At 41.5% G+C, this 24,046-nt stretch overlaps 1 protein-coding gene across 1 annotated transcript in view; it reads right to left on the reverse strand.

The window, feature by feature from the left end:
- Positions 1–228: 228 nt before the first annotated feature.
- Positions 229–24,046, reverse strand: part of KIZ (kizuna centrosomal protein) — a 139,043-nt gene continuing 115,225 nt past the window's right edge. Inside the window, exons 13-14 of the mRNA XM_083175919.1 lie at positions 13,366–13,436; positions 229–2,025 (exon numbers count right to left, since the gene is read on the reverse strand). Of these exons, the coding sequence (XP_083032045.1) occupies positions 1,928–2,025; positions 13,366–13,436 (169 nt within the window). The 3' untranslated portion in view covers positions 229–1,927. The remainder of the gene's footprint in view (positions 2,026–13,365; positions 13,437–24,046) is intronic.

Consider the following 24,046-nt stretch of genomic DNA (forward strand, 5'->3'; position numbering starts at 1 on the left):
CATCATTCTACCTAAGGACAAATATGTGATTAATTAATGATCAAGTACATTCTATAAAATGATACGTAGAAGCCGATTGGTTGCTTTGGGCTACTTCATATCTATCCACTGTTTCGAAGGGTTGATACATCTTCCACAAAATGCTGGAAAAAAATCCTCTTTGGAAACATATCCAACTAAGAGTAACAACTAATTTTCTCTACAGTACATATAACACGTACCCTAGGATTAATATCATCCTTTATTTATAAAGCATTAACATATTACAAAGAACTACAGAGTAAGGAAAACATAATACAAATTGAATACAATTATATGAAAGACAAAAGTAATGATGGGTTTGCACCAAATAAACTGACAGTGTAGAACGTTTCATATATAAGGTCAAACTGCAGTACTGTACAACGGCAGCCATTCTCACACCATTCGCCCAGCTGGCTGAATGCCCAATTACCACAAAATTGCTTGCCACCCAATAGGGCAGTGAACACTTTTCTGCGTGATCCTGCTGCTATAAAGTGTGATGGCTGTTGAGCGAATAGATTCATTGGAAAATTAATTTGCTGTGATGTGTTGATAGGAACAGCTTCCATACAAAGCTAGGTACATACCACTACACAATGTGTGTACCTAGCAACGTCCCCAGTGGGGGGAACCGACATCAGCAAGTGCATACACACTTGCTAATGCTGGTTGCAATGAAGCACTGGTGGCGATCATGCTGCATTCAGCAGTATGGCCCTTGATAGTGATATCTCTCCTGCATATAGACCCAATAGAGGATGTCGAAGATGATGCCCTGGGATCCACATAGCGGGTGCACACTAGACTATGTGCCCCATATGTTGGTCCGATCTGCTGGCTAGGACGATATATCATCTAGGGCAGGGGTTCCCAAACTTTATTGAATCATGACACCCCGAAGTATCAGATTTTTTTTACGGCACCCCTTGGCCAGGAAGTTAGAAAAAAAAATATTAAGTTAAGTAAATTGTGTTTATATCTCATCTAACGGTCAGTTATGTGGTAATGGACAGGATTCAGTCCTGTTTGTCCACAATTTGTCTTTTAAATTGGCCATAAATAACTTGAATTGGTCATGGACCACCAATCCAGGGCACCTCTGCAAGTCCCTCAAGGCACCCCAAGGTGCCACGGCAAACAGTTTGGGAACCACTGGTCTAGGGTGTATTAGTTGTATTGAGGATAGACAAGGACAAGATCTAGGGAGTGGTATAATAGAGAATAAAATGGAAAGATACACCCCCCAAACATATCAGGAAACAAAATCAATTGACTCCATGCTCCATTCATAGGTAACATGTTCCACAAACCCTGAATGTAGTGCACCTTGTAAAAAGTAAAATGGCAGTCTATGAAATGGAACAGCAAAAGCGGAGTTTGAAGACTGTATAACTGGGACAATTTACCACGGTGTATGTAAAATTTGCATAAAACCTTATATCTGGCTAGCTGTTGCTAAATAAATCTATAGCCCATCTTAAAACATTTGTATAGATTCTCAGAATAATGTTTGATTTGGTATTTATCGTACAATAAAGGGCAGGTAGCATCGTGCTCTGTGAACTCTGAGTTCCCATGCAAAGTCAGTGTTAGAAATATGACCAGACATGACAAATTGAGCTTTGGGCGAGTGACCTGTAAATCATAATTATAAAGCCAGGCCTTTCCATTATATTTCAATGCTTCTTTATTCGGTACTTATGTATTATCTGGGCTCCCATGTTAAATGCACCCCATTTTTTCATACCCCTACTATCCAACTACGCATGGAGTTGATTTTATATAGTGTGGTGAGCGCAGCGAGCCACCGTGCCCGAAGCGTGGCAAGCGCAGCGAGCCCCGCGAGGGGACGCAGGCTCATAAGAAAAACGGGAGCCCAGATATTACATAAGTACCCTTTATTCTAATCGAAGAAGTCATCAAAATCATCAGCGTTTTGAGTTTGTGGCCGTAACATGGCTTCAATATCCGAGCTGCTGTCTTCAGATTCGCCCCAGAAAGCTGAAAGAAAGAAAAGGCGTAAAAATGTAAGACAACATAAATACTGTATGCCACTTCAATTATAATAAAACAGTGGTACTTGTTTCCTAGCACGGCGCCAGCGATTTTCATCTAAAGCATCGGGACAAAAAAAATCACGTCGATCGCATCGCATGCAACCAAATCGCATGCGATCGACGCGATTTTTACATTGTAATCAATGTAAAATGGTCCATGAGACCATTTTACCATTGTGGCCAATGTTAAAAGCCCCCGAAACCCCAATTTTTATAATGGCATGTGATGGACGCGATCAACGCGATTTTCTCTTTGCCGGCAATAAAGGCTGGTAATTGACAGAAAATCGTGTCCATCGCGTTGATCGCATACCTTAAGTACCTTAACTTAAGGTATGCAATTAACCCCGACGGGCGCCGTGCTAGGAAACAAGTACCAAAATAGTATTTACAAATGTTAAAACAATAAAAATGTAACCCCCCCTCCCCAAAAAAAAAAACAGAACACAACTGTACTTTAAAAGCAATCTTGCATAAAAGGTTGTTATATTTACAATAAAGCTTCCTATATGCAACTATGTAAGTATATACAGGGTGATTATGCTCAGATATCTAACAGACCTACTAAAGAACAGAGGAAAACTATGCTAATGTATAAGTTTTCAGTGTCATGTTATCACCTAGACAAGCAGTGAATTATCTTTTGAAAGCAAAATGATAGTGCTGTAAGGTCACACTTGTAGGAATTGAAAAATAAGCAGGAAACGGATGGATATAATAGAAAGGAGTATGTCACTCAAATACTGTAGCTGCACTATTATCTCACTGAGATTACATGGAATACAGCTGAGCTGCTAACAAAGCAAACTTGTCCCTTACAATTAGAGCAGGATAATATGAAATGTTGCTACACTGGTTACTGATGACAGATATTTGATATTTATTGTGTTTTATTAAATATTTTAGATCCTTAGAATGTGTCGGTATGGAGAAAAATGTCAGGATCACAGGCACAATGGAACTCAGGGACAGATAATATTAAGATAACACAATAAATAAAGCCTTTTTACTAGAGATGGCTAGTGAATTGCTGTCTCGACTCAGTGTCTCGATTCATTAAGCTGACTGCATGATTTGAGACCCTCACTGTTGGATGAGTCGAGACAGCAGCAGTAGCATAGCATTACTAGCCTGCAGCAAGGGACTGAGCCTCTGCAACTCACTAAGGCCCTTATTCTGATCGGTGCGGCCCGATCAGAATATGCGGCCGCAACCGTGCAGGCGAATCCCCGCCTTCCATACGGATCGCCACCTGCCGTCCGTATGCGGATATGTGGCGATCCGCATGAAATTGGACGGGGATACGCCTCCTCCATGGTGGGAGCAGCCCCTGCATTCGATGGTCGCCGAACATCGAATGCAGGGCCGCACGCTCCACCAGGTCCCGCAACACAAGACCACACGGACACTTGTCCGTGTGAAATCATGTATAGAGGCGGGCAGCTGACATCCGGCGATGTCAGATGCCCGCCCCGTACACACGCGTCACGGCCTCATTACCATGCATACGCCCCGCGTTTGCATGGGAACGCCCATGAAACGGGGGGCGTATGCATAGGGTAATGAGGCTAAGTAGCCCCTCACGCCCCTCTACGCCCCCTGTGCGGCGTATAAAGAATCCGTGCGGCGAAATCGCCTGCACATGCGCAGAGTGACCTCTGCACATGCGCAGACGATCAACATCGGCGGTCCGTCCGCATGCGGGAATTTCCGCACCGATCAGAATAAGGGCCTAAATGTGCTGTGAGCCCTGCACTGTCTCCCTGTGCCTGTAATTCCATATGAGTAGCGACCCGAGAGCCGAGTCACTGATTCATCACACTTCACCGAGTTGAGCCTCGTGTCTCAACTCATTTCAATGAATCGCTTTGCCCATGACTACCTTTTACACCCACTTTATTGTATACATATGAGGAGCAATACAAAGCATTAAGACTACGTCATTGGGTATTTAATGATTTACAATATTACATTACTATGAAATAGCTGCCTGAGAAGATTATTAAATCTCCAAGGTCTGGCTGAGGAGATTTCATAGTCTTCTCAGACAGCTATTTCATTGTCACTCAGTGATCTTTTGAGTCCTACAAGGTTCAATTTTTATGCTGGAATTTTCTTACCGATTTATGAAATTGAAGGGATAAGTCTTCATGAGACGTACCACCCTTTTAACATCATTCAATTGACCTAAAGGTCACTTTACTTTTGTGTAGATCGTCGGGTATTTCTGTGAAAAAATCCTTCAATGTACTTCATGTTTTTGATTCAATGCCATAATGGTTGAACCCCTGATGAAGTTTTTTTAAGACGACGAAACGCGTTGGGTTAGAACTTTCATCTGGCTAAGAATGATCAGACGTTAACTATGAGTTTTAAAGAAGATTTTTAATAAAAATATAAATTGTATTACATTCAGTTGCATTTTTCTGTCTACATATCTTTGGCGGAAACACGTGGTGGATAGCTTCAGCGCTCTCTATAATATATATATATATATATATATATATATATATATATATATATATATATATATATATATATATATATATATATATATATATATATATATACACGTGGGGGTTTGACCCTGAATGCGCTTCCAATACTAGATAGCGGCCAACCTCTACAAAATCCCCCCTGTTAGTGGGAGATGAGGGACAAGACACAAGAAAAAGATGTAGAGGGCGCTGTAGGAATTCCCACCACCTTATTGTGTGCTCAGGCTTCAAGCAGATAGGTAGAGTAATAATTCAATCACATTTATTAAAAATACAAATGTATGACATTTTACAAATTCATATTCTTGTGAACCGCAAGGAAACGACCCGACACGTTTCGTCTCCGAAGAGACTTCCTCAGGGGTACACGGTGGAATGCGGTATGTTGTAATCAATGATTTCTGGAAAAGGTGCAGGAGAGTTCAGTTGTGCTCACCAAATTCTGGTACACTCCTCCCCCTTTCTTCCAGCGCCCTACTCTGCCAAAAGGGCCCTTATTGAAGGCCAGTCTACATTGGAATTTTTTACAAAGTCCTTTCCAAACTCCGTTTGAATTTTAAAAGATTGTTTTTACAACATACCGCATTCCACCGTGTACCCCTGAGGAAGTCTCTTCGGAGACGAAACGCGTCGGGTCGTTTCCTTGCGGTTCACAAGAATATGAATTTGTAAAATGTCATACATTTGTATTTTTAATAAATGTGATTGAATTATTACTCTACCTATCTGCTTGAAGCCTGAGCACACAATAAGGTGGTGGGAATTCCTACAGCGCCCTCTACAGCTTTTTCTTTATATATATATATATATATATAGTAGTAGTAGTAGTACGTTTATTTATAAGGCGCCGCAAAGTGTCCGCAGCGCCGTACATAGCAAACAAAAAAAACAAATTACAAGGTAACGTACAGGGTGTGTTGAAAAATACAGTATAGATAGGGGTATAGCTGGTAGAACTAAAATCAGCATCAGTTCAGAAGTAGGTGTGGAAATTTTCGAGGAGACTGAAAATGAAGTAGAGGAAGGGAAGAACAGGACAGGAGCACAGGTGAGGTAATGAGGTAGGGTGAGTACGTGAGGAAGGAGGACCCTACTCATAAGAGTTAACATACTAAAAATAGGTGGGTGGACGAACGAAATACAATAGGATAAGTAGGAACGGAGGGGAACGGAGGCAGGATAGGAGGATCAAAAGAGGTTAGGAGGAGGGATATGCTAGTCGAAAAAAGTGGGTTTTGAGGGAGCGCTTGAAGGAGGTAAGGGAATCAGATAGCCTGATGGGTGGCGGGAGGTTGTTCCAGTGCAGGGGGGCAGCACGAGAGAAGTCTTGGACACGGGAGTGGGAGGAGGTGATTAGGTGAGAGGTCAGTCGGCGGTCAGCGATGGAGCGAAGAGGACGGGAGGGAGTGTGGATAGAGATCAGTGAAGAGAGGTAGGGAGCTGTGGAGGAGGAGAGAGCCTTGTAGGTGGTGGTGAGGAGTTTAAAGAGAACTCGGAAAGGAATGGGGAGCCAGTGAAGAGATAGACAGAGGGGGGAGGCGGAGGTAGAGCGGCGGGAGAGGAAGATGAGCCTAGCAGCAGCGTTAAGAATGGATTGGAGAGGTGCGAGGCGGGTGAGAGGTAGCCCAGAAAGAAGGATGTTGCAGTAGTCAAGGCGGGAGATGACAAGAGAGTGAATGAGAATTTTGGTCGCGTCAGTGGAGAGGAATGGTCTGATGCGTGAGATGTTGCGTAGGTGAAAGCGGCAAGACTGTGAGAGAGCACGAATGTGGGGGGTGAAAGAGAGGGAAGAGTCAATGATGACACCGAGGCAGCGCGTTTGGTCGGTGGAGGTGATCTCAGTTTCACCAATGCTGATGGAGATAGTGGGAGGTGGGTGGTCCGGCACTCCTCTCTGACTGTTCAATGCTGCTCCGGTGCCATCAGCTAGGTATGGGTAGAAGCTGTGGGGGTTGCTGCGGCACAACAGAGACTGGGCTGTTCAAATGTAGATATTTAATGTGGTAATGACACACATCACGTGCCCGACGTTTCAGGGTCTATCATGCCCCATCTCTCACCTTGAAAACGGGGCATGATAGACCCCGAAACGTTGGGCACGTGATGTGTGTCATTACCACATTAAATATCTACATTTGAACAGCCCAGTCTCTGTTGTGCCGCAGCAACCCCCACAGCTTTATATATATATATATATATATATATATATATATATATATATATATATATATATATATATATATATATATATACATACACACTAGCTGACCCACCCGGCATTGCCCGGGAAACCCTTGGGGTTTCTTTATTTCCAAAATTGCTGAAAAATGTCATCTTACGGTATTCTGTGCCAAAGACCTAAGATTGTAATTTGTTATAGATTCCACCATAATGTTAGAATGTGTTTGCATTGATACTCAATGACGGCAATGAAATCAGGTGTGGTGTTGTTGTTTGAAACACAACGCTCCTGAGTTGATAACTTGTATGTGTTGATGAATTCCACATCCACTCCTGAGATTTAGCACCTACTGCATGACATATCCTCCAACATCTGAGGGTCAGAAATCGGTACAAAATCAGAAAGGGACGTGGCCACACCTCCATTTCTATACTTACCGGCGCTGAGTGCAAAGGGACCCGGGGTGGGCGTTACTTACCCCGCCATAATTAATAAAAAATTCACTGCTCCCTGCCACTGCCACTCCCCTCACCGAACCTGCAGCAGTCTCTGAGGTCTGGGGATCTGTAAAGCACATGCACTGGGCATCTCTACCAAACAGTGGGGCAGCCCCTGAGTGTGGGAGCAGGTCCACGGGCCTGGCCACATGATGTCATGACGCGACGCACGCTACCCGCACCACTGTAATGCCCCACTGGGAATGGGTGCAATGGGCCAAGTTCTTCCCTACACCCGCCGGGCCAATCCACTGATCCAGCCATCACAATCATCAATGGGTGCATTGATAAGGTTTGAGTGTAAGAAGTTGAAGAATAAGACTGAGAAAAAGAATTGACATGTTACAAAGTGTACAATTTACTCAATAAATTGTGAAAAAAATGTAAGTGTACATAGAAGTACAATCAAGAAATGAAAGTAGGATTAAAAAATAAGTTCTGATTCAAACTGATAATTGTTTGGATGGGGTGGGTTGTGAAACAAATCTATAGGTGGGGGTATGGATATTGTGGGCATAATTGGTGTTTGTTACACCTACATGGGGCCCTCAATTGATGGGATTTTCACTACAGTGTCACGGTCACATTGTCACCATAGGGGGATTCCCAATTGGGGTCCAGGTGGTCTTTTAGGGACCCTTTACAATCCTGTAGGTCTCTTCTCCTTGAGCTTACAGTCTCCCTTAATGATAGTCAATCACTGAGGGAGACCATAGGCTCCAGGAGAAGAGACCAACGGAATTGTAAAGGGGTCCCTAAAAGACCACCTGAACCCCAATTGGAAATCTCCCTACGGTGACACTGTAGTGAAAATTTCTCATCATCTGGGTACCCCCTGTAGGTGTACCAAACACCAATTATGCCCACAATATCCATACCCCCTCCACCTATAGATTTGTTTCGCAACCCACCGCCATCCAAACAATGATCAGTTTGAATCATAATTTATTTAATCCTACTTTCATTTCTTGATTGCACTTCTATGTGCACATATTTTTTTCACGATTTATTGAGTAAATTGTACACTATAACATGATAAATCTTCATCTCAGTCTTATTCTTCAACTTCTTACACTCATAACATTCAAACAAATGCATGCAGCGCTCATGCCCATCGACCAAACATTATCTATGAACCAAAAGAGTCTGGGAAACCCTTAAGGCAGAGCAGTGCCTGATATCCAACTGACTAACAGGGTGAGTGCAGTGTACCCACTTTGTATTGATCAATGGGTGCATTGGCCAGGACAAAGATTTCTCAGTGCAACTGGAGGACTGGAGAGACGGATATGGGGAACAAAGTAGAAATGGTACATTAGGTACAGTTTTAATTTGCCGGTACAGACTGTTAAATAAACGACAAATTATTTTTTATGTGTTCTGTGTGTTTTGTACTGTTTTTGTGTGTGTGTTGTAATGTATGTGGTTTTGTGTGTTATATTGTATGTATCTGTCCAATGCGTAAGTGTGTGAGGTGTGTTATGTATATACAGTATGTGTGTGTTGTGTCTTTGTGTATCTGTGCAATGTTTAAATGTGTGTTTTGTGTGTGTTGTACTGTTTTTTGGGTGTGTGTGGTGAATGTGGGTGTGTGTTGTGCTGTTAGAGGTATGTTATGTGTGTGTATCTGTGCAATGTTTAAGTGTGTGTTCTGTGTATTGTACTGTTTTTGGGTGTGTGTTGTAGTGAATGTTGGTGTGTGTTGTACTGTGAGTTGTGTGTTATGTGTGTGTATGTTGTGTTGTGTGTATATCTGCCGAATGTGTAAGTTTGTGAGGTGTGCTACGTATATATGTGTGTGTAGTGTGCTGTGCATATCCTGGCAATGTTTAAGTGTGTGTGTTCTCAGTGGCGTAGCTTGGTTTGGGGCGCCCCCCCGCCGTTAATGGGGGGGCGCCTCCCCGCCAGCATCCCCACCCCCGCCGTTAATGGGGGGGGGCGCTTCCCCCACTCCCCACCCCGGCCGCCGGTGCCACCCCCCCCATCGGCGCAGGTTTACCTGTCTGCGCGTCCCGGCTCCCCTCCTGGCTTCAATTAATAATTCTATGCAGACGGACCACGAGAAAATGGCCGCCCCCATACCGCAAACAGTTTCAGAGAACGGTCTGCTTTTATGGGGCGGCCATTTTATCGTGGTCGGTCTCCATAGAATTGATTGAAGCCAGGAGTTGTGTGTTTGTTGTACTGTTTTTGGGTGTGTGTTGTAGTGTGTATGGATTTGTATTGTACTGCATGCGGTGTGTTTCCAGCGATTTCAGCCCCTATCTCCCCTGTGTGTACACAGCTTAAGTGTGTGAGGTGCTCTACGTATAAATGTGTGTGTTGTGTGCTATGTCTGCGTATGTGGTGTACTGTGTGTGTGTGTGTGTGCGCGTGTACAATGTGTGTTATGTGTGGTCTATGTATATCCTCAATTATTTCCTAATTGTTTAAAGCCTTCACCATAATGTTAGAATGTGTCTGTCATACTCAATGACAGCAATGAAATCAGGTGTGGAGTTGTTCCTTCGTCCACGGTTTCCCAGATCGTCGATCTTTTCCACAGATCATCAATGAAGGAAAATTAAAACTTGGTGTTTTTTAAAATTCTAAGTGAAATTTCCCAAAAACGGCTTCGAGGTGCACACCACCGGGTCCAGAGGTATCTTGTTGGCAAATTTGGTGTCTCTGAGTGCCATGGTGTGTACACAATGCGACGGACACGCACACACACACACACACACGCACACAGACTCTTCAACTTATTATATAGATATATATATATATATATATATATATATATATATATATATATATATTTTCATGCACAGAAGTGACCCCTCCTGTCATGAAGCAGCTACTCCTCTAATAAAATCCCCCTGTTAGTGGGAGACAGAAATAGGTATAGACAATATGGGATAGAGAGCGCTAGTATATGCACCACCTAGTTCAGTTACACTGATGGACTTTGCCATAAACGTAAATTTCAAAACAGTTGGTATCGGTGTACAAATTTTTTTTTTTTATTAAAAACTTCTTAAAACTTCACAGTCCATACCAGTTATTTCAGTTCATAGTAGTCGTAGACAACACAATATACGTGTTGTCATATATGGGTTTGGACGTAAATCGTGTTGTATACGACTACTATGAGCCGAAATAACTGATATGGACTATGAAGTTTTAAGAAGTTTTTAATAAAAATATTTTTTTGTACACCGATACCATATATTTATTTATGTTTATATTAATTCCCCCCCCCCCCCCCTGCAGTTAACCATTGACCGAGTCATAGAAACATAGAATTTGACGGCAGATAAGAACCACTTGGCCCATCTAGTCTGCCCCTTTTTTAAACATGTTAACCCACACCATAGTTGATTGTTATTTTTTTGTAAGGATATCAATGTGCCTATCCCAAGCATGTTTAAATTGTACTACTGTATTTGCCTCTACCACCTCTGATGGGAGGCTATTCCACTTATCTACTACTCTTTCTGTGAAGTAAGTCTATACTGCCTTTACTCTGTGTTTTGACAGTGTAATATTCTCCCGTGCACTTTGCGGCCAGTAATGACAAGTGGGAGGGGGCCCCCCTGTCTAAAGTGCCCAGGGCCCCACGAAGGCTTAATCCGGCCCTGCCACTGGACCCGCCCACTCATTCCCTTGATTAAATGTTTTATCTCTATATGTCCAATATAACAGTGCATGCTTGAAAAGTGTGTCACTATATCGCCTATTTAAGTAGAAGCACTGCGCCTTTCGTTTTACATGAAGTATTTCTGAGCAGTGGATAGCAGCATTACAATCCTTGGTTTCTTTACTTCAGCACATTATGGCAACACTTCAAATATGTCAGAAATAATCATGTTTAAAGCCATAAGACCGTACTGTGAAAACACTCTCAGTAGCATTATGCTTGAATCATTATTCCGGTGCTGGCCTTGTTTTATGGCGAGTTTGTGCTGTTTTCGCGTTGGAAGGAGCATTTTGCTCTCCAAAAGTGAACCACCCTATTCAATGTGATATTTTCGCCGTCTTTTTAAGTGATTTTCGCCGTGTCTCTCCGTGTAGCAATTCTCCATCTTTTCATGGAGAACCGGAATGTGAAGTTTTAAACTAAAAGGTTTTTTTTTCTGTGAAGGGGCATGTTAATTTTATTCATGTGCTTATAAGCACATGAATATATATTTAATTTAAAAAATTATTATTTTTTTTTTTTTTACACAGAGCAGCCAGCAGGGGGCCGGAGCTCTCGAGCCGCTCTTTAGATATTCATATATTCACTGCATCCGATCATTACATATGCACGATCGGGTGCAGTGAATACTGGGTCCCCCGCTGGCTATAGGGGGGGGCAGCTTGTGCTGCCTGGCCTGGGTCCCAGGGAGCCCACCTCCCCTCCACATATGTTCTGGAGCAGCCAGGGAGACTTTAATCTCCCTGGCTGCCACCGTCCCCCGGCTCCCTGCCAGCTCCCTGCCGCGGACGCTCGTCCGCTGCAGGGGTTAAGACTCGCCGCGAGTGGCGGCGAGTCTTAACCATATTGAATAGTGGGAGCAGGAGAGGCAGCGAGCCCTCCGGAACAGGGCGAGTGCATGGCGAGAGAAAAAATCTCTCGCCATGCACGGAGAATTTTTCACGTTGAATACTGCCCATTGTCATGCTGACATACTCACTGTGTCGTCCTGCTGACCACACCCCGTTTCTTAGACCACAAACTTTTTTATTAGTGTATCAAAGGCTTTCTGATGAGCTGTGATAAGTTTTTAAATTAACTCATGGTAGAACATCAAAATTGTAGCCTGAGTGAAAGTTGTGTGCAAGTTACAGAGCAATTACAGTAACTGTAGTTGCACAGTAATGTGAAGCAGCAGTGTGTAGTTGGGTAGTTGAAACATATGAGCAACCTTTAAGTCAAAGTCTAAAGCCCCATACACACGCTTTCTGATCCATAACTTTTACTATATACTCTATTTTGTACACTCAATATTGTTAACAATGAATGGCGGTATAGTCCTGTCTGATGAATATGCAGGCCAATTTTGCTATAAAGCCAAAAGACCTGAATGTTTAACGGGTCCCGGTGACGTCACTGAACAATATTGTGTACCGCCTCCTGCTGAATGACCACATCAGAGCGATTGCTGCTGCTTCTATTGAAACCGCAGCAATAGTAATTACAACTATATATGATTTAAGAGCCATCCCTGTAACATTGTTCTTTAGGGTGCCCCAAAGTCTTCATCCTGCTCTGTACCCAGTGATGAACGCTGCTCTTGCCGCTGGTTAGAGGAGGGCAGCATGACCCAGAATACAGGCAGATGGTTGCACAGGATTTAGGATTGTGCGACTGTATACAGGTCGGATATTCCTTAAGCGGATATCCAAAAACTTAAATATTCCAAAAACCATAGATTTTCAGAATATCTTGTTTTGTTTTCTAAAACTACTACCTAGATTTTTTGTTTTTTCATACTCATCTGGTCCCCCGGCGTCTGTCTTCAGAGGCATCCCTGGTCCCAATGATGCCATGCGCGGGTATGCCAGTGGCCTGAAAAGCTGGAGGTGATGGACGCCAAGGGAAACCAGAGGACCAGGGGCCTTATTCTAGTTCACTCTTTCTGACAAATTCCTTCTTAGATGGACAAAACCATGTGCACTGCAGGTGGGGCAGATGTAACATGTGCAGAGATAATTAGATTTGGGTGGGGTTTTACTTCAAAGTGAGATCTATATTGCAGTGTAAAAATAAAGCAGCCAGTATTTACCCTGCACAGAAACAAAATGACTCACCCAAATCTAATTATCTGCACATTTTACATCTGCCACCCTGCAGTGCACATGGTTTTGTCCATCTAAGAAGGATTTTGTCAGAAAGAGTGAACTAGAATAAGGCCGCAGGTGTGTATGGAAAAAGAAAAAATGCTGAAATCTAGAATAATCCCCTATTGGAAATGCTGCTGGTCCCGAGCATTTTGGATAAGGGATACTCAACTTGTACATGCAGCTCAAATTCAGATCCATAATATACAGTATACATTGAAAACGTCTACCCAGTAACTTCCAGAATGTATCCCTGAAAAAGGTTTTATGGCATTTTTTAAGGAATTCAATAAAACACTCACCTTTGGACTTAATTTTAGCTGGAGCTATCCCGGATTTCATATTTTTTGGTATTGAAATGTCATTTTCTTTTCTGTGAATAAAGATAAAAATGTTTTATGAGTTGACTTACATTGGGTTTTACTCTTCAGGTTATTTAATTTCAATGTCCCTCATTACAGGTGACGTTAAACCGCCGAACTTTTGAGTTTGGGCAAACACTTGGAAATGTCACAGGTTCTCCTAGCAGTGCTCTGTAACTGAAACATAGGTGCTGCCAAAACCCTGCTGCCCTGTTATCACAAAGCCAAAACATTTTAAAGAGCTACTGTATCAAAGATGCAAATGCTACAAAAAGTATCTCAGAGATGCGTCCACATATACAGTACCACCTATCCTTAAATCACACCAAATAGCCCTATTTAACTTGTCACAGACTTCACAACTCAGCCGTAACAAAAAAAACTAATAATAAATTCCTAGTAAACTAGAAGCGAACTACGATGGAAAATAGAGGAGAAAGTACCCAATATAGAGTATAAAAAGCAAAAGTCTAGTCCAATACGAGTGGTCAAAGCCATGAAATGTTATGCTTATTCTAAGTAACTAGTACACTGTAAGCAAAGTAAAATGCAAAACTAAGGAAAAAGTAGCAAAACTGATATATTGGGGGAAATTTGGGGGAAATTTACAAATATGATATTTCTTATTCGTAATACGAATGAATACGACTGCATACGGCTGTTTTAGCCGTATGCAAATTCGTGTTCCGGAGGGTAATTTACAATGCAGTCAAATACGACTACTTTGTAAACCTCTGATGGCGTATCCATTCATATTAGCGGCCGTATATGGCCGTTAATACGAATTCGTATAGGCAGTCTGCACGGATCAGTCGGATCCGTGCAGGCTGCAAGGTGTAAAAAAAAATGAAAAATAAATAAACGTAACCAGCACTAGGCTGAAAGAGCCGGGGCTGGTAATAAAAAAAACAGGAAACCCGGCAAATAGTGGTTCCCCGATTTCTTAAAACCAGCCCCAGCCTCCAGGACCCCGTAACCAAGGGCCCGGACCCAGGACCATGGAGCCCCGGTCCCAGGGACCTACCTACGGGCTCAAGAAAGGTAAATATCAGTATGTGTGGGCTTTGGATGTATTAAAGTGTTATTTTTCATGTGTCAGTGTGTGTGTTTATTTGACTATTTTTAATACTGTGGAACTACAAGTGCCAGCGGGCCCTTTAATGCCCCACATGCTGGGACTTGTGGTTCTCCAAGTCCCAGCTTGATCAGGTAGGTCCTGGAGGGGGGGGGGGGGGCTCTGAGACTTTTAGAATAAGTGTCCCCTGGCTGTGACATTACCCTGCTGGCTGGTTTGGCCTGGGGCTGGTTCTTAAATAGGGGGGACCCCTAGTCATTTTGTCCACTGTATTTTGGGAACCAGCCCCGGCCCTGGAGCTGGTTTAAAAAAATCGGGTTTCCTGATTTTTTATTTCCAGCCCGGCTCTTTCAGCCTGGTGCTGGTTACGGCTGTGAGGGGGACCCCATGCCGTTTTTTTTAATGTATTTTTTTATTTTTCTATTTTATAAACACTGAAGCCTGCACGGAGCCAAATACGACATGAAAATGAAATGTATTTTCCTGCCGTATTTGGTCGGCCATCCGCGGCCGTTTTACGCCAATTAGTGGCCGTATTTTCATTACGCTGGTCATAACTGTGTACCAAGCCTTAAGGTGCCCACACACATTACAATTATTGTATACAATATCGCATCTCGGTTTTGCAATGAGATAAGAACTATTACAAAAAGTATGCGCAACACATACAGTACTTTTTGTACTAGATGTCATCGCGAAACCAAGATCCAATATTGTATACAATAATTGTAACGTGTATGGGCACCTTTAGTGAAGAGCAAACAATACAGAGAGCATACTACCGGCTGCTATACTACGCAAAGCGCATAATCTTGACCATTGTAAAATGTTTACTTAAGTACAATGTTTAGTTATTATTGAACCATTTTTTTCAGTATTGTTAAGTCAATGGGTAATTGATGTGGCAATACAGATTTAAAAGAATACATATGTTTCATTGATACTTATTAGTTAAAAGTATCATTTTAAAGTAAATCGTAACCCTTACCACCTTAACCAGTAATGTATTTAAAATAAGCATTTTATAGAGGCATAGCAATGTTAAAAGCGATACATTGGCAGTATCAAATTAAATGAGAATGCATCAGTAAATTGATGCCTAAAATAATGGAAAATGAGTACTACATAGAATGGTGCACAAATGTTTACAATAGCTTACATTCAGAAGTCCAGACTTATAAAACACAGATAAAAGAAAACAATACCAAATGCAGTGTTATATAGGATAGCCCAGGAAGAGTATCAGTCAATATTTTACACTAGTAAAGAATTACGGCCCCCACAGATCTGAGATAGATTGGGGCAATTATCAGTTTTGAAAATAATTTTCAAAATCAATTGGCAATGTTGCGACCATACAAAGGAACTTAAAGGCAATTGCCCTCCCTACATGAAGAATGCGGTTTAATGGAATTGATACCATCCTATGTATCTTACCTTGGTACTTGTTTCCTAGCACGGCGCCCACGATATTAAGTTGTATGACATCTCATCGCATTGCATTGCTTGCGGGCATATGGCATGCGATGCGATTTTAAATTGTATAAGTCCCTATACGATTTTTAACTGTATAAGGACCTTACTGGAGTAATCCCAGAGGACTGGAAAACAGCGAATGTAGTTCCACTGCACAAAAGTGGAAGCAAGGAAGAGGTAAGCAACTATCGACCAGTGAGCCTTACATCAGTAGTAGGGAAATTGATGGAAACACTCTTAAAACAAAGAGTTGTAGAATATCTCAAAACCAGCAATTTACAGGATCCAAAACAGCATGGGTTTACTTGGGGAAGATCATGTCAAACAAATTTTATTGACTTTGACTGGGTGACTAAAGTAATAGATCAAGGTGGGGCTGTAGATGTAGCTTATCTAGACTTTAGTAAAGCTTTTGACACTGTCCCACATCGCAGCCTGTTAAATAAACTTGAAAGCTTGGGATTGGATTCTAAGATAGTTGAATGGATAAGAGAGTGGTTGCAGGACAGAAAACAGAGGGTTGTAGTAAACGGAGTACAGTCAATGGAGGGAAAGGTTACAAGTGGAGTACCCCAGGGATCTGTACTTGGACCGATGCTTTTTAATATCTTTATTGGTGATATTGCAAATGGAATTGAGGGTAAAATGTGCCTTTTTGCAGATGACACAAAGGTATGCAACAGGGTAGACACACCAGGAGGGGTAAAACAAATGATTGAGGATCTAGGTAGATTAGAGAAATGGTCAAGAGAATGGCAACTACAGTTTAATGCCAAAAAATGCAAAATCATGAACTTGGGTCTCAGAAATCCAAAGACTCAATATACAGGTCGAGTATCCCGTATCCGGGCATCCATTATCCGAATTATTCCAAAAACCGTGGTTTTTGGAATCATTCAAATAATCTCCCCCCCCCCCCCCTAACCCTCTTTTCATACTTACCAAGTCCCAGGGTGTCCACAGCAGGCCTCCGGCATCTTCTCCAGGGTCTCCAGCGGTCCCAGGAATGCATTGCGCGAGTGTGCGCCGGTGACGTCACCGGTGCGCGCGCACACCCGCGCAATGCATTCCTGGGACCGCTGGAGATCCAGAGAAGATGCCGGAGGCCTGCTGTGGACGCCCGGGGACTGTGTGGACGCCGAGGGACCACCAGACACCATCAGGGGACAGGTAAGTATGCCTTAAAAAAATTATTCCAAAAGCCGAAAAATTCCCCTATCCGGAATGCTTGTGGTCCCGAGCATTTCGGATAGGGGATACTCGACCTGTAGTATAAATGGCACTATAATGGAAACTACTGAGGAAGAGAGGGATCTAGGTGTCACTATTTCAGGGGACTTAAAAGCAGGTAGGCAATGTAACAAAGCAATGAAGAAGGCAAGTCAGATGCTTGGTTGCATAGGGAGAGGTATCAGCAGTAGAAAGAAAGAAGTAATAATGCCACTGTATAGGTCATTGGTACAACCTCACCTACAGTATTGTGTTCAGTTCTGGAGGCCATATCTCCAGAAGGATATAAATACATTAGAGACTGTACAAAGAAGAGCAACTAAAATGGTGCATGGCCTACATCACAAAACGTACCAGGAAAGACTAAAAGATCTTAATATGTATAGTTTAGAGCAGAGAAGGGAAAGGGGGGACATGATAGAAACTTTCAAATATATCAAGGGCTTTAACAAGGTACAGGTGGGAGACATTCTTCACAGGAAGAGGAGCAACAGAACACAAGGACATGCACTGACACTAGAGGGAGGAATATTCAGGGGAAATCTGAGGAAGAATTACTTCACAGAAAGAGTAGTAGATAAGTGGAATAGCCTACCATCAGAGGTGGTAGACGCAAATACAGTAGTACAATTTAAACATGCTTGGGATAAGCATATTGATATCCTTACAAAAAAATAAGGATCAAATATGGTTTGAGGTAACATGTTTAAAAAAAGGGGCAGACTAGATGGGCCAAGTGGTTCTTATCTGCCGTCAAATTCTATGTTTCTATGGTCTGCGATGCGATGGGCGCCATGCTAGGAAACAAGTACCCTTTATTTTTTTATATTTCCATTCAAGGGTGATAACAGGTGCCAAAGGATCCTTAATGTTTGGGCATGTTGTCATTTGGGGGACACTTAAGAGGGGTGACCCCTTTTATTGAACTCCCCCCTGTCAAGTGTGATCCCTGGCTGTGGTATAACCCTGCTAGCTGAGCTGGGTGCTGATTCTAAAAATACAGGGAACCACTAGTCATTTACTCCCCCCCCCCCCACCCACCCCCCATCCCAAGAGCCCGGTGATGGTTTATTAAATACAGGTAAATCCTACACATTGTGTTTCCTGTATTATTTAAATCAGAGCCCAATGTTGCTTTATTTACAGAGGGATTTATTGTGATGGTAGAGTGGCAAGGGATAATAGCAGTAGTACCGCTAACTATTTACTTTTTCTATACGTGACTAGTAAAGTGACAATGGCTTGAGGGGATGTATGGGATGACTTTTATGCAGAAAATATCTGCAGATAACTGAAACAAATCTGTAATGTATGGGCAGTCAGAATAAAGATACAATAAATCTGGGGGAAATAAAATCACACACTTTATAAAATTGTGATTGCTGATATATATGGGTCCCTTCACGCATTTGAAACAATTACCTAAATGCCTCCAATAGGTCTATGGTCAAGGAGTCCACAGTGTATGCTATACATTATCCAGGTTTCAAAATTGTCTGTCCAAACTTTAACTGACATAACTTTTTGTGGACCAAATATCACAAATGAAATCACATTACGATTTTGCTGCATTATACTTATTACAATAGTCAGTTACAAAACTAAAACAATGCATGATAATATAATGCTGTCTGAATATGAATGCTTAATACTGCAGCATACACTAGGTCAGAGATGCTGTAGGAAATATGTATATAGTACTGCCATCTAGTGGTCATTTGTATGAGTTGCAAAACAGATATCCTGCACATAACAGAATTAATGGTATTGTAGATTGCTTTCTGCTTTAACAGAGGGATGCAGATGTGCTAACCATGTAACAGAACAATAAAGGAAGCAAGACACTTTTGTACACTTTCACACAATATTTTGTTACGGTTGCAGGGCATAATTCTTCTATCTCATAAACATTGCTAAAACCTATAAAATATATGTTGGGAATGTCATATTTCTTTTAGGTCATGTAAGTTATTATAAAAAAGATTTCTAATAATTCAACTGATAACCTGCTAACATTTCCTTGACTATATATATATATATATATATATATATATATATATATATATATATATATAGGCTCAAAGCATCTACAGATTTATACATTAAGTGACTGCCACAAAGCTAAGAACACAAAGGGCGAGATGTACTAAGCTTGAAAAGTGATAAAATGGAGAGTTATTAACCACCAATCAGCTACATGTAACAAGACAGTTAGGAACTGGCTGGTGGGTTATCACTTTATATTTTATCAGTGTTCAAACTTAGCACATCTGGTCCAAAGTATGTTAACAGGGATTCATTTCTTATTAGTGTTAAAAATTCTAGGAAAGCACTAGTGGGCATTAGGCTTAAATGTAAAGTAATATGATATATATATATATATATATATATATATATATATATATATATATAAAAAATATATTATCCCCAATACTCCTCTCGCGCTTATATGCACAATAAAAATTGAAACAACTTTAAACTTCAATTGCGGCTGCTTAACCACCAGGTTTCCTGAGGGCTAGGAAACAATACCCACAATATACTTCCCAAATGGTGGTATAGCGCCTAGATTAAATGTCCATGTGTCACATCAATGTTCATAAAACCAAAAGACGTTGGATTTCCAAGAGGTTCTTTATTCAACTCTTAAGTGGTTCAAACAATGTCCCAAATGTCCCATTTGGGAAGTATATATAAATATATATATATAGATTGTAAGCTTGCAAGCAGGGCCCTCCTACCTCTATGTCGGTTTGATTCTACACAGTTTGTTTAATCACTGTTGTTTCCAATTGGCAGTACGGATGGTTCACAGCACTGAGGTCATGGGATCGATTCCCACCATGGTCCTAACTGCATGGAGTTTGTATATTCTCCTCGTACTTGCGTGGGTTTCCTCTGGGTACTCTGGTTTCCTCCCACATTCCAAAAATATACTGGTAGGTTAATTGGCTACTTACAAAAATTAACCCTAGAATGTCTGTGTGTGCGTGTACATGTGGTAGGGAATATAGATTGTAAGCTCCACTGGGGCAGGGAATGATGTGAATGTTCAAATGTAAACTGTAAAGTGCTGTGGAATCTGTATGTGCTATATAAGAACTGTTACTAAACTGTTAATAAATAATTGTAAAGCGCAACGGAATATGCTGCACTATATAATAAACTGTAAATAAATTATATATATATATATATATATATATATATATACATATATATATCTGTAGAGGAAAAACAGCACTCCCAAAAATCTTCAAACAACTGCTGGGGTGTCCATGTAACTCAGACCACAATCCAAAGAGGCCATATCTATCCAAGGAGATAAAGAGCGCACTCACCAGACTTGAATTAAAACTTCAAACTTTTATTTGATCCATTAAAAATTCCACAAGGCAAGGTCGACGTTTCGGGTCATCGCATGACCCTTTTTCAAGACAACAGACGCCTGGATCCCTGAAGCAGTGTGACAGACACTATCCCCTCTCCAACTCATATACCATGGGACACCTCCCCCTAAGTTAACATCCACCAATCACAGTTAATAGTCATAAATCAGACTCACCTGTTGCTCATTATATCAGGTGTATTCATGTTATTCACAGCCTTGTTACCTGGCGTGCGTTCCATATAGTCGGAAGAAGCTGTTATGCTTACTTCCTATCAGCGCATGTAATGCGTGTCACTAAATTTAGTGCATATGATAGGCTTACTATCGCTGACGCGCACAGCGTGCGTCACCGGGTTTTAAATCACAAGTCTCACAGCGTCTACTTCACCGCGATGATTGGACCATATTAGGTCACGTGGACATGGTCCGGCCTGTTTGTGTATTCCACAATACTAGGCAACGGCCACCACGTTACTCCTATAGGTCTGTATGTAGTCACATGGGCGCAACATCAGGACTGCGTTTTTTTCAATTGTCATTGGTGTCAAATGATGCATGTAGCTATCATCCAATTAGGAGCGCAATATAGCGCTGTCAAAATATTAGGATTCCAAGGGATACTTGTCAGATTTAGGAGGATAGTGTCGACACATTCAGCAATAATACACATAATTATTAACAATAAAAAAAAAAAACATACATATATATATATATACATACACACACACACATATACTGTTGTAAAACTAATATAAGCAACATATACAAATATGTAGCACAGGTTTTAATACCATGGTAATATGACCTCCTACCCACAAACTTATATTGAGAGAGAGCATGCAAGAGAGATACATTAATACAGATTATTGATAATAAAAGGAGCAATGCCTGTTTATACAACATTCCAATAGCTCAGTATCTAGAATGAGAGCGACCTCCTCTGGCTGCTTTAATTATTCCACAGAGGAAAAAAAATCCCCCCCCCCCCCCCCCCCCCCACACACACATACATACATGTCCTGTTGGCCAAGCTGTAAGGAAATCAGCCGTAATCCACATAAATCACTAAAGAACACATCACTTTCAACCCTATCCAGCTAAAATTGGTCATACATTTTTTTTTATTGCACAAAAGAATTATTTTGCCTTGTGCGCTCTCTGTTGAACCCGGGGCAAGTGTTTCACTGTTGGATTTATGTTGTTTCATACAAATGTTTTATGGGAAAGAAACAGAATGCAATTTAATGGTGGAAGGCAGAACATTGCACAGTAAAGAGGAGGAAACCGGCATGTTCTCATGCACAAAGAAGAACAAGTGGTCTTTATTTAGAGAGCAGCGTCCTATTAAGACTCACTTCTTTGCACATTATGCCTTTTATCCCCATTCAACCACAAAATGATTTTACTATAGGAAATACAATAGTAGAAAAAGATTTACATTGAATGAATCTTTAATAATAAACTGTTGCAGATCTTGCTATGTCCCCTTGATTTATAATACAATAAACATCGCATTCTATTAAGTTTCGTCCTCGATTGCTTCGGGGGGGAAAAAAAATGAATATGAAAGAACTCGATTCTTCCAGTCTCCAGTACCACAATAGTGAAATGAGCATGTTTAAATGTGCTAAGAGTATCTCTTTGCATCTTTTATAGCTTGTGTGTATTAATCTGTAAAGCTTATTAAGGGAGAGTCATTACTATGCAAAGCAGAACCCAATCCCTTTCTCTTGCTTTTCAACAGAGTACAGTGTTTAGCCAATAGGACTGGCCCCCTGCCCCTCATTCAGCATTCATAACATGCAACATTTGTACAATGTATCTCTCAAAGGCTCCTGAATAGAAAGCCCTAACACTCATGTAAACAACTGCAAACCAATTACTTAATGAATCAGACCCACACATAATGAGGTGGCAGACAAAGAGCTATAAATGCATTTTTTTCACCCAATCCTCTGCTTTAAAGTGAAATCCCTCAGCTGTAGTTTGGACTTAACTGGCACATCATAATTATTGTCTCTAGGACATCAGAAGAAGCCATTTTTTTTTTAATTTAGGTCCAGCGGGGTCTTCTTTGATGTCACCCATCAGCTCACTGACAAAACAGAGCAAAGAAGACTTTTTAAAAAGTACCATAGCGGCAACAGCACTGTTATGTTTATTTTCAAGTACTGGGTTTTGAGACCACTTGTAAAAGCAATAAAGCACACGAAGTGACTGCCCTGAGTGGAATCTTTAAAAGTAAGCCTAGAAGAATTTTCGTTGCATGTCAATCAGAAATACGTTAGCACCTGAGCTCCTTACCGTCTGCACCGAGCTTCTCTCTCTCTGTTTCACTAGCTTAATCTCTCCCTCACAAGACTGATGTCAAGTACGCCTAACCATGTGGCGCTACTAAACTTAAAATAAAAACAGACCATTATCCCTCAGCTGTTAGGGAAATAAACTTCAATGGTAAATAGGAGAGTGTTATGGAGGCACTCTAAACTAGGGATGAGCTGTATTACAGTGAATGGAGGAAAGATCAAAATAAACTCTACCGTTACACAAATACCTACGATACCTTATACCTATAAGGTCATCTACTTACTGCCAGCATTTTGGAAAACGTAAAATAAATGATCAGGAAAATATTATATTTGCAAGAGGACGTGAACTAATGGCAGATCGGAGATTAGGACGCAGGGATGTCTAACAGGCCACCTTGGCCACCGTGTCTGAAAATGTTCAAAGGTCCGGAAGGGAAGGAGGCGTGAGCAGTGCTATGTGGGTGTGGCCAGAGCCACATGCGAGTATGCACTCCCGACACTATCAACTCCAGTGTCTCCCAAAATAACTAAAACATTTAAAAATACTACAGAAAAATAGAAATACAGTTTTTGAATTTAAGGCTTATCTATACACATGAACAATAACTGGACAGTCCGCTATAAACTTAATTTACTTGCCTGGGTGCCATCAACAATGAATCATGCACACTCCAAATTGATATCAGTACTCCAGAGACTTATCCCGAAAATCAGCAGGACACAACAGCCAAAGACCAACATTTCTGTTTAATGCTAATCAGGTCCCAGTTGTACCGCAAACCCTGCTACCTGCTGGAAGCTGAACTCAACACTGTCCCTGTCCATTGGCTAAAACGCATCCTGCTAAAAACGCAATGTGTGGTCTTATAGTATGAACCTAAGAAGGTGTATTCTGACAAAAAGGCCCTGTTATGCTGCATCCTGCTAAAAAGCTATGTGTGGCCCAATGACTAACCCTAATACATGATCTTTCACCCTTGCAACAATCACCAAATCAAATTGCACTCAATTGGTATCAGCCATCAACCAGTAGTGACATCATTGCTTTGGCTTTTGTCATCCTCCACTCATCATAGCCAACAGAGACTGAGAGGCACCTCAACGATGCATAAAGTCACCAAATTTGGTAGAAAGACAAAACAT

Source organism: Crinia signifera, chromosome 3 (assembly GCF_055691185.1).
Source record: "Crinia signifera chromosome 3, ASM5569118v1, whole genome shotgun sequence".
Lineage (NCBI taxonomy): Eukaryota > Metazoa > Chordata > Amphibia > Anura > Myobatrachidae > Crinia > Crinia signifera.